General features: G+C 45.1%; 1 protein-coding gene across 2 annotated transcripts in view; it reads right to left on the bottom strand.

The window, feature by feature from the left end:
• DNAI1 (dynein axonemal intermediate chain 1) overlaps positions 1-18,009 on the bottom strand; it is a 168,968-nt gene that overhangs the window by 108,545 nt on the left and 42,414 nt on the right. For both annotated transcript variants that reach the window (XM_087885484.1, XM_087885485.1), the window contains 4 exons: positions 13,420-13,547; positions 10,807-10,923; positions 6,526-6,585; positions 4,324-4,458 (listed from right to left, as the gene is read on the bottom strand). In XM_087885484.1, the coding sequence (XP_087741610.1) occupies positions 4,324-4,458; positions 6,526-6,585; positions 10,807-10,923; positions 13,420-13,547 (440 nt within the window). The remainder of the gene's footprint in view (positions 1-4,323; positions 4,459-6,525; positions 6,586-10,806; positions 10,924-13,419; positions 13,548-18,009) is intronic.

Genomic DNA, 18,009 nt, shown 5'->3' with positions numbered 1-18,009 from the left:
TATTCTATTCTATTCTATTCTATTCTATTCTATTCTACTCTACTCCATATTTCTATTCCATTCCATTCCACTCCACTAGATTCCATTCCATTCCATATTTCTATTCTATTCTATTCTATTCTATTCTATTCTATTCTATTCTATTCTATTCTACTCTACTCCATATTTCTATTCCATTCCATTCCACTCCACTAGATTCCATTCCATTCCATATTTCTATTCTATTCTATTCTATTCTATTCTATTCTATTCTATTCTATTCTATTCTATTCTATTCTATTCTATTCTATTCTATTCCATATTTCTATTCCACTCCACCCCACCCCACCCCACCCCATCCCACCCCAGCCTATACCCTATCCTATCCTATCCTATCCTACCCTACCCTATCCTATTTCCTTAACCAAGGAACAATTACTTAGATCAGCAACAAGTTTAATACTAGACCAACAACCAAGCAGTAAACAATAGTCTAATCAAGGAACGAATAACACTAGCAACACCGACCAAGCCCCTTATATTTAATCAGACAGCAAACCCCAGTTCCTTCTAGCGTTGATGATGTTCCCTAGTTGGGTCATGAAACATCTGCAAGAAAACAGCAAAGCTCAGAGAGCACCAAGAACTCCACAGTCCTTCCTCCTCTTCCTCCTCCACTCCACAGAGGATCCCACAGTCCTTCATTCCACAAGTCCCATTCCCTTCTAGCACTGATTGTGTGACCTAGTTGGATAATGAAATATCCGCAAGAAAACACCCAAGCTCAGAGAGCACCAAGGACCCCACAGTCTTCTTCTTCCTCCTCCTCCTCTCCTCCCTCCTTCTCCTTCTTCCAGAAACCTCACTCCTTTCTATCACTGATGATGTTAACTTTGTTGGGTCATGAAACATCCACAGCCAAATTCAGGAAGCACCAAAGAATCTCACAGTCCAACCCAGAGGTTTCTAACATCAAAAACATCATCAAAAAAGCTCAACAAAGAATGTTCTTTCTGCGCCAACTCAGGAAGCTCAAACTGCCCAAGGAGCTGCTGATCCAATTCAACAGAGGAATTATTGAGTCTGTCATCTGCACCTCTATAACTGTCTGTTTTGGCTCTGCAACCCAACAAGACGGACACAGACTTCAGAGGATGATTAGAACTGCAGAAAAAACCATGGCTACCAACCTGCCTTCCATGGAGGACCTGTATACTGCACGAGTCAAAAAGAGGGCTGGGAAAATATCTACAGACCCTTCGCATCCTGGACATGAACTGTTTCAACTCCTACCCTCAAAACGAGGCTATAGAGCACTGCACACCAGAACAACTAGACACAAGGACAGTTTTTTCCCCAACGCCATCACTCTGCTAAACAACTAATTCCCTCAACACTGTCAAGCTATTTACTAAGTCTGCACTACTATTAATCTTCTCATCGTTCCTATCACCCATCTCCTCCCACTTATGACTATAAGACTGTAATTTTGATGCTTGTATCCTTACGATTTATATTGATATTGTTTCTGCTTATTTGTACCCTATGGCTGTCATTAAGTGTTGTACCTTATGATTCCTGACGAATGTATATTGTCTTTTTATGTACATTGAGAGCGTATGCACCAAGACAAATTCCTTGTGTGTCCAATCACACTTGGCCAATAAAAAATTCTATTCCATTCCATTCCATTCCATTCCATGTTTCCTATCCTATCCTATCCTATCCTATCCTATCCTATCCTATCCTATCCTATCCTATCCTATCCTATCCTATCCTATCCTGAGCTACAAATAGTCTCTTCTATCCGTAATGGGTAAATGCAGTGTTTTACTGAGATGGGAAAAGCAAACAACCATCTCATTTTTCTCCCACAGACCTCCTTCATGTTTTGGTCTGGGCAAAGTGGAGAAGAGCAGGGACTGTGCAAGCAGAGATAAGTGAGGAGACCGGCAGGCCTGGCCACATCTCCAAAGGGGTCCCACCAAGCCCCCCTCCTTCAAGTTCTTCTCCAAAGCAAATGAGATGCGCTAGCCTTCTGTAACAAAGCGAACGGGCTCTGCGAGGACCCCGCTTGGAAGCCTTCACAACTGGCCAAGATAAAGAGAGACGGAGAGGCTTCAAAGGGACCCGCACCGTTTTACTGCCAGAACTCACGCTGCCCCTGGGCTACAAAACTCTCTGTCGAGGCCAATCGAATTCTCCTGGTGGGTAGAGGTGCAACAGATGCGGCTGGAGATTGAAAGCTTGTTGAGAGCTGGGCTTGGCAATGCGCTAAAGAATATCTAGTAAGGCAAATCTTACTTTCCGCTTCGTAGAAATTCCCTGATAGCAATAGCAATAAGACTTATATACTACTTCATGGGGGCTTTAGAGCCCTGTCTAAGCGGTTTACAGAGTCAGCCTCTTGCCCCCAACAATTTGGGTCCTCTCTTTACCCACCTCGGAAGGATGGAAGGCTGAGTCAACCTTGAGGCTCAAACTCCTGGCAGTGAGCTTTCTCTCCCTCTCCCTCTCTCCATCCATCCCTCCTTCCCTCCCTTCCTCTCTCCATGCCTCCATCTATCTATTTATCTATTTATCTATTTATCTATTTATCTATTTATCTATTTATCTATCTATCTATCTATCTATCTATCTATCTATCTATCTATCATCTATCTATCTATCTATCTATCTATCTCAATAGTGCTTAGACTTATATACCGCTTCACAGCTCTCTCTAAGCGGTTTACAGAGTCAGCCTATTACCCCCAACAATTTGGGTCCTCATTTTACTGACCTCAGAAGGATGGAAGGCTGAGTCAACCTTGAGGCTCAAACTCCTCGCAGTGAGCTTTCTCTCCCTCTCCCTCTCCCTCTCCCTCTCTCCATCCATCCCTCCATCCCTCTCTCTCTCCATCCCTCTATCTATCTATCTATCTATCTATCTCAATAGGGCTTAGACTTATATACCGCTTCACAGCCTCCTCTAAGCGGTTTACAGAGTCAGCCTCTTGCCTCCAAAAATCTGGGTCCTCATTTTACCAACCTCGGAAGGATGGAAGGCTGAGTCGACCTGGAGCCGGTCAGGATCGAACCCCTGGCAGTCAGCAGAATTAGCCTGCAATACCGCATTCTAACCAAGGTGCCACCACGGCGCAGGCAATACCTTTTCATGCCTAGCCACCATGTCAATTGCTGGATTAACACCCAGGGTTTATTCATACTATATTGAGTGCTGAGTTTGCAATCACACAACCCCAAACTTTGTTCTATCAGGAAATTCCTCCTTGGTTCCAGGTTGCTTCTCTCCTTGATAAGTTTCCATCTGTTGCTTCGTATCCTGCCTTCAGGGGTTTTGGAGAATGCTAACCCTCCCCCCCAATTTCTCTATGACAGCCCCACAAGGACTGGGTGGGTTCTAATTTTTTTTACTACCGGTTCTGTGGGCGTGGCTTATTTTGTGGGTGTGGCTTGGGGGGTCATATGACTAGGTGGGCGTGGCTAGCTGGTCAGTCATTTCTGGAAGGTCCTCGCACTTACGACCGGACTCATTTGTTTGCTTTTAACACTGATCAGCTGTAGGGCGGCCCTTTGAAGCCCCAAAACAGTTTTTTTCCCTCCTGTCATCAGCTGGGACTCAGGAGGCAGCAATAGGTTGGGGGTGGGGCCAAATAAAAGGTAAGAATAACGTGGGGGGGGTGGGAGGGCGGGGGGGGAGAACTGGTTTGGTGACATCATATTGTCACCGCTACCGGCTCGGCCAAACCGGACCGAACCGGAAGGAACCCACCACTGGACTGGAAGATGTTTTTTTGGGAGTTTGATGTACAGGTAGCCTTCGATTTATGACCGCAATTGAGCCCCATGCTTTCTGTTGTTAAGTGAGACAGTCGTTAAGTGAGTTTTGACCGATTTCACAAACTTTCTGGCCACAATTGTTAAGTGAATCACTGCAGTTGTTAAGTCAGGAACATGGTTGTTAAGCGAATCTGGCTTCCCCGTTGACTTTGATATGTCAGAAGGTCGCAAAAGGGGATCACAGGACCTCGGGACAAGGCAACTGTCATAAATACGAGTCAGTTGCCAAGCTGTCTGAATTTACATCATGTGACTGCAATGATCGTTAAGTGTGAAAAATAGCCGTAAGTCACTTTTTTTTCAGTGCCATTGTAACTTTGAACGGTCACTAAACGAACGGTTGTAAATTGAGGACTACCTATATAAAATATCAGCTAGATTCAGAGGGACTAGAAGCGAAAACAGGATAGTTGGCTAATAAAAGGTGGAGATAAGGAGATGGCCTCCAAAGAGACTGAAATTAAAGCACACTCAACACAACCCGGAAAAATGCAAGAGCACCTGAGATTCCAGAGAGGTTAATTTCCTTCCCATCATCTTGTCTTCTCTCTTGGTCACGGGGGCTTTCTGCTTTTCTTTCTCCTTTGACTTTTCCAGTTTTTGAAGTTCTTCCACATAAACGTCGTAAATATTCCACTAAGAGGAAGGAAGAGCGAGTCAGTCGCAGATTCACAGAAGTGGAAGATGCTTCTCTCGGTTCAGCTAGCCCGGTGCTTTTCAAACGTGGCAACTGTGCTGGATGGAGAATTCTGGGAATTCCACACCTCTTCCAGTTACCAAGTTTGAAAAAAAACCATTAATTCGGTCCCCATGCAATCTCCTAGAAAGATGCCAAGCAAGCATAGAAAACAACTCAACCAAAATATAAGAGACGTGCCAATTACTGTTGTGTGACTGTACCTGAGTGCAAAGGTTTGCAAAATTTGAATCCCTACAGAAATCCAAACAGGATGAAGGATAGGAAGAAGTCCAGGCTGAGAGGCCCAAGGAAGAAAGAGCTGCAGTAAACAAGAAAATGGGTTTAGGAAGGAGGGAAGGAAAAAGCAAAGATGGTAGAAGAGTAGGATGTGGCGGCAAAGCTCGAGGTTGCATAAGGAAATTTCAGAAGGATTTATAACTAAGGACAGTGAGAAAGAGCTAAGATCCTGCCAGGCACCAAAAAGAGGAAAAATAACATTAAATAGAACTTCAGTTCCATGACTGTTCCATTACAAAAACCTGCACACGTTGTTTTTTCCAGCATCTCCAAGTTCAAAATCATTTAACATACTTAACAAGATTTGTAAGTCAGATTTCTGAAAGATTGTCCTTGGTTGCTTGGAACAAATGCAGGAGACACAAATGGCTGTCTAATCTCTTCTCGAAAACCTCCAGCAATGGAGCACCCACAACTTCTGGCAGCAAGGCATCGCACTGATTAACAGAATAACAGTTGGAAGGGACCTTGAATAGTCCAGACCCCTGCTCTGGCAGGAGACCCTAGACCTGTGATGGTGAACCTGTGGCACGCATGCCACAGGTGGTACGTGGAGCCATATCTGTGGGCACGCGAGCATTACCCTAGCTCAGCTCCAGCGCACCAGGCAGCTGATTTTCGGGCCTTCCAAAAGTCAGGAAACGTGCCGTTTCCAGCCTCTGGAGGGCCTCCAGTGTGGTGGGGAAGGCCGTTTTTGGCCTCCCCAGGCTCCTAGAAAGGCTCTGAAGCCTGGGGAGGGTGAAAAACGGTCCTACTGGGCCCACTGTGCCATTGCGTGCCAAAAGCAGAGGGAGCGTGGGGGGAGGGGGTTGCTCGCGCATGCACGTGGGGGGGCAAGACACATTGACTTATGGGTGTGGGCATGTGCACGACCCCCCCGCGCTCCCTCCGCTTTTGGCACATGACGGCAAAAAGGTTAGCCATCACTGCCCTATACCATTTTAGATAAATGGCTGACCAATCTCTTCCAGGGATGGAGCACCCACAACTTCTGGGGGATTAATTATTCTGTCAGAAAATTTCTCCTTAGTTCTAGGTTGTTTTTCTCCTTGATTAGCTTCCCTCCATTGCTTCTTGTCCTGCCTTCAGGTACTTTGGAGAAGAATTTTCTAAGCCTAGGTTGACACCACCATCCCCTCTTCTTTGTGGCAGCCCCTCAAATATTGGAACATGCTATCATGCACCCCTAGTCCTTTTTTCCCCCATTAAACTAGTCGTACCCAATTCCTGAAACTGTTCTTCATATCTTTTAGCCTCCAGTCCTCTCATCATCATCTTTGTGCTTCTCTGCGTTCTTTCCAGAATCTCAGCATCATTTTTGTATCATGGCGACCAAAACCGAACGCAGTATTCCAAGTGTGGCCTTACCAAGGCATTATAAAGCGGTACCAGTGGTGAAATTCCAATTTTTTTACTACCGGTTCTATGGGTGTGGCTTGGTGGGCATGGCAGGGGAAGGATACTGCAAAATCCCCATTCCCTCCCCACTCCTGGGGCCAGTGGCATTTGCAGATTCTCCAAACTGCTCAAAATTTCCGCTATCAGTTCTCCAGAACCTGTCAGAACCTGCTGGATTTCACCCCTGAGCGGTACTAACACTTCATGTGATCTTGATTCTAACCATCTGTTAATGCAACCTAGGATTGTACTCTATCCCTCTGTTGACAGAAGCTGGACTGTAAGCACAGGTGCCCTGGCAGGCCCACAACGAAGAAAGGAGAAGTTACCTGGTTAGCGGTGTCTGAGAAAGTTGCTCTGGGCGGGGGCTCCATCTGGCAGGCCCTGTCCTGAAAGAAAGATGTTTACAAGGATTTCAACCCAGAATTTGAGCACTGCGCAGTTAATTTTGTTGGGTCTATGACAACTCGCCACAGGAAAATTTGCTGCGTGCGGGACAGGAGTTACACTAATATTGAAGAAACAGTGGAACGGAATCATTGAAGAAAGGATGCCAAAGTTGGAGGGAGAAAATGAAATGTGAATGACCAAAATTAAAATATGTATACTTCATCACTTTAAATAATTAAATTGAATGGTTGAATTGTCCCGCACGCAGCCGTTTGTTCCGTGGTAAGTTGGCCTTGGTGACTTGTGGCCATGGCGAATTGGCCGCGGCGAGTTATCCCATTCCGCCTGGGATGGCACTGCAGATGAAGCGAAGAATTTTGGGAAAGATGAAAGCATCTCGGCATTTAGTAAACTTTCCTGGGTCTGCCGAAGATATTGCCTCTTCGATTTGCACTGCACTGATTTGCACAGCGATTTGAATGCTCAGAAGATAAATCTATCTCAGCATCTACTTCTGTCCTACTATCGCAACACCATTGAGAGTTTCCTGACATACGGCATTCTTGCATGGGATAGGAGCAGCTCTGCAGCGGACAGAAAAAGCTCTACAGAGAATCATTAAAACTGCCCAGAATATCATCGGGCTCCAGCTACCAGCCCTGGACGACATCTTCAAATCTCTCTGTTTGAGAAAGTTGCAAAATATTCTCAGAGACTCTTCCCATCCTGCTTACAATCTTTTTGGACTGTTGCCTTCTGGCAGAAGATACAGAACAATTAAAACTTGGACCACATGTCTTCTGAATAGTTTTTATCCCAGAACTATAATTGCACTCAACAATGAACTCAAGGGCCACCATCAGTGAGCTGTTGGACAGCATTACTTGGTCTGTTGTGTGGATGCTTGGGTGATTTAGGGGTGGGGAATTTGTGGTGGGTGGGAGTGTGTTTGGGGATTGTTATGTGTGTTGGACCTGGTCTTTGGGTGGGTAAGTGAATTTCGTTGTATGGGTATACTGTGTATATACGTACAATGACAATAAAGTTATTATTATTATTATTTCCCTAAAGACAGTAGGTAGGACTTGCGGGCAATGCGTTGACAACCAATTGACTTGTGACAGTGAATGTGAATGAATGACAGTGAAAGGAGCCTGAGTGGCGTAGGAGGCTAATACCTCCTATTAAGGCAGCATTTAACATCCAGCTGCCTACAATTACTGCGAGTTCAATTCTCACCAGGCTCAAGGTTGACTCAGCCTTCCATCCTTTAGAAGGTGGGTAAATTGAGGATCCGGTTTGTGGGGGCAATAAGCTGACTTTGTATAAAAATATACAAAAGTATGAAGGCTATTGCTTAACGCCTTGTAAGCCGCCCTGAGTCTCCGGAGAAGGGTGGCATATAAATCAAATTAAAAAAAAAATGTTGATCAGCTGCTTAAACCACTTTGGGGTCTCTGGAGCTCCAAGGGAGGGAAGAGAACCTTGATAGTTGTTGGAAAACAACAAAGTTCTGGTTTAGACCGAGGTCAGGCTCTAGGTCCGTGATGGCGAACTTATGACACGATTGCCATAGGTGGCACACAGAGACCTCTCTGTGGGCATGTGCGCCGTTGCCATCTGGTCTTCTGGTTTCGGCACGCACATATGTGCCGGCCAGCTAATCTTCATGTGTGCCGAAGCCCCGGAAACGAGAAGACCAAGTGGCCAGCACGCACATACACGCCAACCAGATGGTCTTTGATTTTTTGCGGCTCCAGCACATGCACCCACTTGCGTTCTGGTTTGGACACGGTGCCAAAAGGGTTTGCCATCACTGCTCTAGGACAGTGATGGAGAATCTTTTCAGCACCAGGTGTCCAAACCGGAACACGCGTGTGTGCATGTGTGTGCGCACGCACCAGAGCCCCGGAGACTCAAAGGCCACCTAGTCTTCTGGTTTCTGGTGTGCGCATGCGCGCTGGCCAGCTGGTTTTTGCATGCGCCGGAGTGCCGGAAACCCGAAGAGCAGGTGGCCAGCGCACACAAGCACACTGGCTACCTGGTCTTCAGGTTTCCAGCACATGCGAAGAAGATCAGCTGGCCAGCGTGCATGCACACACCAGAAACCAGAAGAGCAGCTGGCAATGGGACCCGTGCAGTGGTGAAATGTAAGATTGGTTACTACCGGTTCTGTGGGCGTGGCTTGGTGGTGGTGGGGTAATGTGACTGGATGGGCGTGGCCAACTTTTTTTTTTTTTTTAACTTTTAAAACCATTTTTTCTACAACCTCTTTGGCCAAAGAGGCTGTAGAAAAAAATGCTTTTAAAAGACTCTGACGATCAGGCAACTCAGCTGGGATCGTCAGAGGCTTTTAAAAGCGTTTTTTTTTCTATAGCCTCTTCGGCAGAAGAGGTTGCAGAAAAAAAATGCTTTTAACAGCCTCAGACGATCCCAGCTGAGCTGCACAATCATCAGAGGCTTTTTAAAAAACTTTTAAAAGCATTTTTTCGGCCAAAGAGGTTGTAGAAAAAAATGCTTTTAAAAGCCTCTGACGATCCCAGCTGAGCCGCGTGATCATCAGAGGCTTTTTTTTTTTCACTTTTAAAAGCATTTTTCGGCCGAAGGGGTTGTAGAAAAAATGCTTTTAAAAATTTTTTTAAAAAGCCTCTGATGATCGCGCAGCTCAGCTGGGCATGTGGGGGGGGTCCAGGGATTTTTGCTACCGGTTCTCTGAACCACCCACCACCATCGCTACCGGATAAGGTGATCCGGTCCGAACCAGGAGCTCTGCATGCCACCTCTGGCACGCGTGCTATAGGTTCGCCATCACGGCCCTAGAGAATAAGTCAATCCTCTCTTCTCTGTGGCAGCCCCTCAAGTATTGGAAGATGGATATCATGTCACCCCTAATCATTAGAATTTCCAAACTGGATCGATTTCTCAGATGTTGGAAGCCCCACGTGGAAAGGGCTTCACCCACTCTCAGTGTGCCAAAGATGGACCAAAGCCAATGCTGCCCCACCTTGCTTTAAAGGACTGATATGCACAGGAAGACAATTATATTTGAGAGGTCCTGAGCTCTCTGTTAATTATTCCTCAGTTAACAATATTATTTGATTGATTGATTGATGATTAATTGATTGATTTCTATAGCCAACCATCTCAGCCCAGGGACTCTAGGCAGCTTACAATTCTAAAACTATAAAATAGTTAAAGCAATTAAAAACCTTAAGACATCCCAAAAAAAATGCATATATACAGCAGCCAAGATTTTTATATATATATATATATATATTTATATTTTATATATATATTTAAAATATATATATATATATATTTTCTCAGGTTTTCGCGGGTGTTTGTATGTAGGTCTTTGGTTATTCGGGTCTTCTCCCACGTAAAATTGGAAGTGTCTTGGCGATGTTTCGACGAAGTCTCATTCGTCATCTTCAGGCTGGTGTTCTCGGCTTCGTGCTTCCAGGAGCTGCGATCTCACATTGCTCCTGGAAGCACGAAGCCGAGAACACCAGCCTGAAGATGACGAATGAGACTTCGTCGAAACGTCGCCAAGACACTTCCAATTTTACGTGGGAGAAGACCCGAATAACCAAAGACCTACCTACATACATACATACATACATACGTATGTACGTACGTATGTATGTATGTATGTATGTATGTATATATAGTGATGATATATTTAAAAGTATTGCTATTGTTTCATTGACTGACAATCTATGGGCTAATGTTTGGGGTCTGGGGGCTGTTAGGCAGCCTGCTTTGCAGAAGCAGGTTTTTGAAAATCACTTCCAGGTAATCCTTGACTTACAACTGTTTGTTTAGTGACTGTTCAAAATTCCAACGGCACCGAAAAAGTGACTTAGGACCGTTTTCCGGACCATTGCAGCTTCTTCGTGGTCACATGATCAATATTCAGAGGCTTGGCAACTGGCATGTACTTATGACGGTGGCAGCGTCCCCTTTTGCGACCTTCTGACAGGCAAAGTCAAGGGGGAAGCCCGATTCACTTAACAACCGTGTGACTGACTTAACCACTTAACAACGGTAGTGAGAAAGGTCGTGAAATGCGGTGAAACTCACGTAAAAACTGTCTCACTTAGCAACGGAACTTTGGGGCTCAACTGTGGTCATAAGTCAAGGACAACCTGTACTCTGCTTGAAAGAGTCCCTGAAAGGGGACCTTTGCCCAGTATCCAAAGGGAAGCAAGGATTCCTACCCGCACGGGGTTATTGTAGGTCTGGGAGGCTCTTTCGCTGAAGTTAAACTGGTTGGTGAGCTTCCGTTCTTGCGTGCCTCGTGTGTGGACTTCCTCCTCTTTCTCGATCTGGATCTCCTGTGGGAGGAAGGGGAAAGGAGGCGGGGCTGAACACTAGCAAGGATTCCATCTTACAGAAGGGCAGGTTGCCCAAGATTCCAAGATTTAATGATAATTAATTCTGATGGAAAAACTAAATCCATCATCAACCTCAAAGGGGAGAGACTTAGGAAAACAATTGACTGGTTGTCTTATCTCTTTATCTGCCCATCCATCCATCATCTATCATCTTTCTCTCTCTCTCTCTCTCTCTCATATATCTATCTATAATCTATCTGTCTATCATCTATCTAATTATCTATCATCTGTCTATCTACCATCTATCTATCATCTATCTCCATCCATCATCTATCTGTATCTATCTATCTATCTATCTATCTATCTATCTATCTATCTAATAATCTATCTCCATCCATACATCCATCTATCATCTCTCTCTCTCTCTCATTTATCTATATCCATCCATATCTATCTATCCATCCTTCCTTTCTTCCATCTATCTATCTATCTATCTATCTATCTATCTATCTATCTATCTATCTATCTATCTTCTTAATCACCCATCCCCCTCATACAGGGGCCAATTTAATAGTACAATTGTGTGGAGCCTTCTTGGGACTGCTGAAAGGACTGTGTTGTGAAGTTGTGCTTTTTGCAGGATGTTTTTGCCCTGGGTGCAAGAAGGCTCCACAGCCATTTGCACTACTCAGGTGACTCTCAGGACACAGATTAGGCTCCAGGTGACCTTAATGACTCGTTAAAAAAGGATGCAAAGGACCAGCTGTCTGCAAGGAGTATAAATCCTTCCATTCCCCACCATCCAGTCAGAGCTGAAGAAGCTTCTTGGATGAGAAGCGAAACGTCTTCAAAGAAGAAACAAGAAAGTCCAGTTGCCTCTTGAAAAAAAAAGCACCTTTGGGACAATCATGACCTGGAGGACGGAGAATCTCTACAGACATTACACTTATGACCTTTGCAGCATCCTCATGGTCATGTGATTAAAAGTCAGACACTTTGCAACTGACTCCTAATTTATAACGGTTGCTGTGATCCCCTTTTGCAACCTTCTGACAAGCGAAGTCAACAGGGAAGCCAGATTCGCTTAACAACCGTGTTACTAACTTAACGACTGTAGTGATTCTCTTAAGAGTTTCTGTACCGGAAACAAATTCCTTGTGTGTCCAATCACACTCTACCAAATAAAATATTCAATTCAATTCAACCTTTCTCACCAATTTTCTGGTGAGAAAGGTCATAAAACTGGGACATAACTCACTTAACAACCATGTCACTTAGCAGGGGAAATGTTGGGCCCTACTGTGGTCGTAAGTCGAGGACCCTCTGTACTCAAAGCACCGGCCATGCAAAACAAACAGCAAGCATGAATTATATCCTTGGACTATTATTGATCTATTTTTCCTTCCAGAAGATTGAAAAGCAGTTTGCAATAAATAATATTTCAGGGGTCACGTGATTCCCCTTTGCGACCTTCTGGCCAGCCAAGGCAATGGGGAAGTCAGATTCACTTAACAACCGGATGACTAACATAAAAAGTGCCGTGCTTCATTGAACAACTCTGGCAAGAAGGTTGTAAAATGAAGCAAAACTCAACCATTGTTTTGCTTAGCAAATGAAACTTTGGGGCTCCACTGCAGTCGTAAGTCAAGGACCAATGGATTCCTAAGTTGCATAGGCCTGACCTAAATTTTTCCTCTTTTTACATGGAAATTTTAAATTTGGTTTTAATTTATTGGGGTTTTAGAATTGGTTCAGCCAAATTTATTTAATTAGTTTTATCTCTATTTTAAATTTTGTATCTATATGTTTTATTTTATGGCTGTTCACCGCCCTGAGTCCTTCGGGAGTAGGGCGGTATAGAAATTTAATAAAATGAAAATGAAATGAAATGAAATTAACAGAGGGATACAATCAAGATCAAGGGAGGTACTAATACTACCCTATAAAGCCTTAGGAAGACTACGCCTAGAATCTTGCATCCAGGTTTGGTCACCACGATGTAAAAAGGACGTCAAGACTCTAGAAAGAGTGCAGAGAAGAGCAACCAGGATGATGAGGGGACTGGAGGCTAAAACATACAAAGAACAGTTGCAGGAACTGGGCATGGCTAGTCTAGTGAAGAGAAGGACCAGGGGAGACAGGAGAGCATCTTCCAATATTTGAGGGCTGCCACAGAGAGGAGGGAGACAAGCTATTTTCCAAAGCACCTGAAGGCCAGAGAAGGAACAATGGATGGAAACTGATCAAGGAGAGATTCAACCTGGAAATAAGGAGAAATTTTCTGACAGTGAGAGCAATCAACCCATGGAACAGAAGCTGCCTTCGGAAGTTGGAGCTTCATCACTGGAGGCTTTCAAGAAGAGACTGGATTGCTGTCTGTCAAAAACGGTGTAGGGTCTCCTGCTTGGGTGGGGGTTGGACTAGATGACCTACAAGGTCCCTTCCAACTCTTTTAATCTGACCACCGGTAGTTAGAAGATTGCTCTGAAGACTTACCGGCGATTCCAGTTTCTCTCCTACCATCACTTCCATTTCTTCTTCTTCGCCTCCTTCGGCTTCAGCTTCTTTCAGTTCGGCATCCAGAGCATCGAAGTCCACAACCAGGGATGAAACAGGACCCGCCACTAAGAACAAAACGGACGAGGGGAAGAAAAACAACCAATTTATTTCAGAAGTCCCCGCAGAATACTTTCTCGTCACCAAGAGTGATGGCTTCTCTGCTCTACAGAGAAGTCCTTGAGTTACAACCGTTCGTTTAGTGATCGTTTGAAGTTATAACAACACTGAAAAAAGGGACCGATGTCCATTTTTTCATTCTTACGACCATTGCCAATGGGGAAGCTGGATTCATTTTACAACGCTTATGTGAGGGATCTCACGAAGAATGATGGTTCGTTGAGGGCGCTTCCAAGAAAAGGTCAGCATGCAAGGATGCAATCAAATTAAGTCTTTATTTAGAAGTAAAAGTGGAGTAAAATAAGGTCCCAGGCATGGAGGCATCCATGCCTGGATTGAGCCCATGGATCAGTCCCATAGGAGACTAGAACAAGAGCAGGCAAAAGGGAAAAGGGTAAAAAGGGCAAAAAAAGGGGAGAGCAGCCCCTGTGCAGGGGTTCTTATAGGGGCCCCTGGCCCCTCCCTTACAAGGTGTGTGAGGGGGCCGGAGGGCCATTAACTTTCCCCAATGGGGCTGCAGGGGCCGGAGCCCCTTGACCCACCAGTGGGATCAAAGGTGTCTCTTTGCTCCCATCTGGTGGCCTTTGAAGGGACTGCTATGGCTGGCACAAAACACCTAACAGCTTAATAACTGCAGTGGTTCGCTTAACAACCGTGGCAAGCAAGGTCGTAAAATGGGGCCAAACTCACTGAACAACTGTCTCACTTAGCCACAGAAATTTTGGATTCCGTTGTGGGCGTAAGTCAAGGACTTCCCGTCGTTATTTAAAGCTGGGGCTCCAGCTAGGAAATCAGCAGTAAAGACTCCATTTTCTAGCCGGAAGGACTTTATGAAAGAAAGGATGAAAGAAACAATATAATTTACAAAATCCATGGTAACCATTGCAACCGATTCTACGGGGGACAAACCTCACCTCAATTAAAACCCGGGATCCATGAACACCGGCTGGCAGTCAAAAGCCACAATCGCAAACCCTTAATCCCGCCACACGCACCAAACAGCACCAGCTCAATTGGAGCAACACAAAAATGATTGGCCACGCTACCACCTGCCACGCTCGTGAGTTCATCAAAGCCTGGCCCTCCACAAACCACCCCATCCACAGACACGCTGACCGACAGCCTACCAGCCCCTCAGAACCCAAATCAAGCACACAGCCAACCAGAAATGGCACCGACCCACAGCCAACCTCACAAGCCCCCTCCCAACCAGCACTTCACCCAGTGGTGAAATCCAATTTTTTTTACTACCGGTTCTGTGGGCGTGGTGTAGCATGGTGGGCGTGGCTTGGTGGGCGTGGCAGGGCAAGGATACTGCAAAATCTCCATTCCCTCCCCACTCCTAGGGGAAGGACATTGCAAAATCTCCATTCCCTCCCCACTCCTGGGGCCAGCCAGAGGTGGTATTTGCTGGTTCTCTGAACTACTCAAAATTTCCACTACCGGTTCTCCAGAACCTGCTGGATTTCACCCCTGACTTTACCTCCCAATGATCCTCACCTGATGTGACCTCCCCATCACAAGATTCACACCTGACCCATCACAAGGCCAATTGCAAGAACCTCACTTGACACGACCCACACCTGACTTTTCACAAGACCCTCACCTGTCCCCTCACTAAACCCTTCACAAGACCCTCACCTGACACAATACACACCTGACAAGACCACACTATTAAAAAAGTGTTGATGTTGAGACTCTAGAAAGAGTGCAGAGAAGAGCAACCAGGATGATTAGGGGACTGGAGACTAAAACATGAAGAACAGTTGCAGGAACTAGGCATGGCTAGTCTAGTGAAGAGAAGGACCAGGGGAGACAGGATATAGCAGTCTTCCAATATTTGAGGGGCACCCACAGAGAGGAGGAAGGGGGTCAAGCTATTTTCCAAAGCACCCGAAGGCCAGATAAGGAACAATGGATGGAAACTGACCAAGGAGAGATTCAACCTGGAAATAAGGAGGAATTTTCTGACAGGGAGAACAATCAACCCATGGAAGAGAAGTTGCCTCCGGAAGTTGTGGGAGCTTCATCACTGGAGGCTTTCAAGAAGAGACTGGACTGCCTTCTGTCAGAAATGGTGTAGGGTCTCCTGCTTGGGTGGGAGGTTGGACTAGATGACCTATAAGGTCCCTTCCAACTCTGTTAATCTAGAGTTATCTGGATCCTCACCTGACCCATCACTAGACTCCTCCCAAAACCCTCACCTGACACAACACACGCCTGATCCATCACAAGACCCTCACCTGATGTGACCTCCCCATCACAAGATCTACTGACCACACGAAGCCCTTACAGGCAGAATACCACTGACATCCCTTAAGCTCCGCTGAGGACGTTACCTAGCCTGGTAACAAAACGTCCGGAAACTAACCCACAAGCTTGGAGAACCAATCTCCACCCTCAGAAAGACGTTGAGAAACAAGACTTCGGCCAGCTATCAAAAACTGCAGATCCCTCAGGCCTTTTCTCTCGTTCCCGCACGACAGGAATCTGCTGACGTTTCCCATTTCAGGAGGAATGAAGGGTCCAGGGAGAAAATGCCTCACAGGGTGGCTTTTTCCTCACGTTCTTAATAAATCCCCGCTAGAAGAGGAAGCTCTTGGGTTCGTCCATCCTATGTGGCTGCTCCAAGTCAGAGTTTTACAACCTCGGCTACTTGAAGATGTGTGGACTTCAATTCCCAGAATTCCCTAGCCAGCATGGTTTTTTTTTTTTATTGAAAAAGTTTTACAATTACATTTTCTCCCCAGTTTCCCCCCCCAACCCTCCCTGACCCCCCCAACCCTCCCCTCCCTCCAGGACTTCCGCAAAATTTAATCCAAATCAAAATCACATTTTATAAAACTTGAACCCCTCCACCCCATGTATATTTTTAACATCTTCACAAAATTCTATTATTCTATTCCTATATAATACTTTCAGTTAAAAGCTATCTGATATTTCCTAGTTTGATATTTATTCTGCACATAATCTATCCACTTTTTCCACTCCCATACATAAGTCTCTTGTGAGCGATCTTTTAAATATGCTGAGATCTTCGCCATCTCTGCAAAGCTGACCATCTTCAAAGTCCATTCTTCAACAGTAGGCATAGCTTCATTTTTCCAATATTGACCTATCAGTAATCTCGCTGCTGTTATCATGTACAATATCAACTTTGTTTCACCCAATGTAAAACCCTTAACTATACCCAATAAAAACAGTTGTGGAGAAAACTGAATTTTTTTCTTCAAAACATTCTGCATAACCCACCAAATTTTTATCCAAAAAGCCTTCACTTTCTTACAAGTCCACCACACATGATAATATGTGGCATCTAGGCAATCACATCTCCAGCATTTTGGTTGAACATTAGGGTACATGCACGACAATTTCTTAGGATCTAAATGCCACCTATAAAACATTTTATAAAAATTTTCCCTCAAATTCTGCGACTGTGTGAATTTAACATTCTGAACCCAAATTTTTTCCCATGTTTCCAACATCACCGGTTCTGCAAAATTTTGTGCCCACTTAATCATACAATCTTTAACCAATTCAGTTTCTGAATCCCTTTCTAGCAAAACATTATAAACCCTTTTAATATGCATTGGACCTTTCTCTTTTATATGTCTAACCAATTCTTCTTCATGCATCATTATACCAGTTTTTTGGTCCTCCTTCGGTCCAGCCAGCATGATTTTCACTTTGTCATTATGGGGTACTGAGCATAGATAAATGGGGGTGGGGGGGAATGAATTTCAACAACTGTAGAATCACAACAAAACTAACAAGAGTGAATGTTCTGACCTAGGCTTCCTTAGAAAGTATACAGCACAAACTTAATCCCGGCAAACCTCTTTAATGCATATGGCTGTGAATTATTGTCATTCCCAGTCAAAAGGCTTCTCAAACAGTCTTGCAGGGGAGTGTTTACAAACACCCACCTTATCTCCCTTGGAATGCTGCCAGAGAACTAATTGCCACACGCAGGGCAAGGCCAAACTTAGCACAGAGTCACACAGAACTTTTCCACAGCTTTTACCGACCAGATGAACTAATCGCTTCCTGCAAAAGCTCACGTCCTGTTCACTTCTCTTTTATGTCTTATGGGAGGGGCCAATCATCTCCAAGCCTTACTCCCAAGTCGACCCTGTTTTCTTAATTGTTCCTGTCTCCTGGCAGTTCTGCGCATGCGCACACTGGGAACAGGCTCCCGCTGTTCTTCTGCCTCACTGATGTCAGACTCTGGAGACTCCAGAGGCAACAAGGAACTACCAGATGGCCCTGGCCCCCTCTCTGCCTCCGACTCTGAGCCCTCGTCCGAGTCTTCCCCAAACTCCAGGACTGGCCCACATTCCTCCCCAACCTCCTCACTGTTCGAATATGCTGCCAGCTCTGCTGGCTGCTGGCAGACCACAACAGTGAAGA

The sequence above is a fragment of the Pantherophis guttatus genome, chromosome 2 (assembly GCF_059756535.1).
Source record: "Pantherophis guttatus breed Tessera chromosome 2, ASM5975653v1, whole genome shotgun sequence".
NCBI classification, from domain to species: domain Eukaryota; kingdom Metazoa; phylum Chordata; class Lepidosauria; order Squamata; family Colubridae; genus Pantherophis; species Pantherophis guttatus.
Note: the sequence above shows the minus strand (reverse complement) of the source record. Positions and strands in the feature narration are given on the sequence as shown.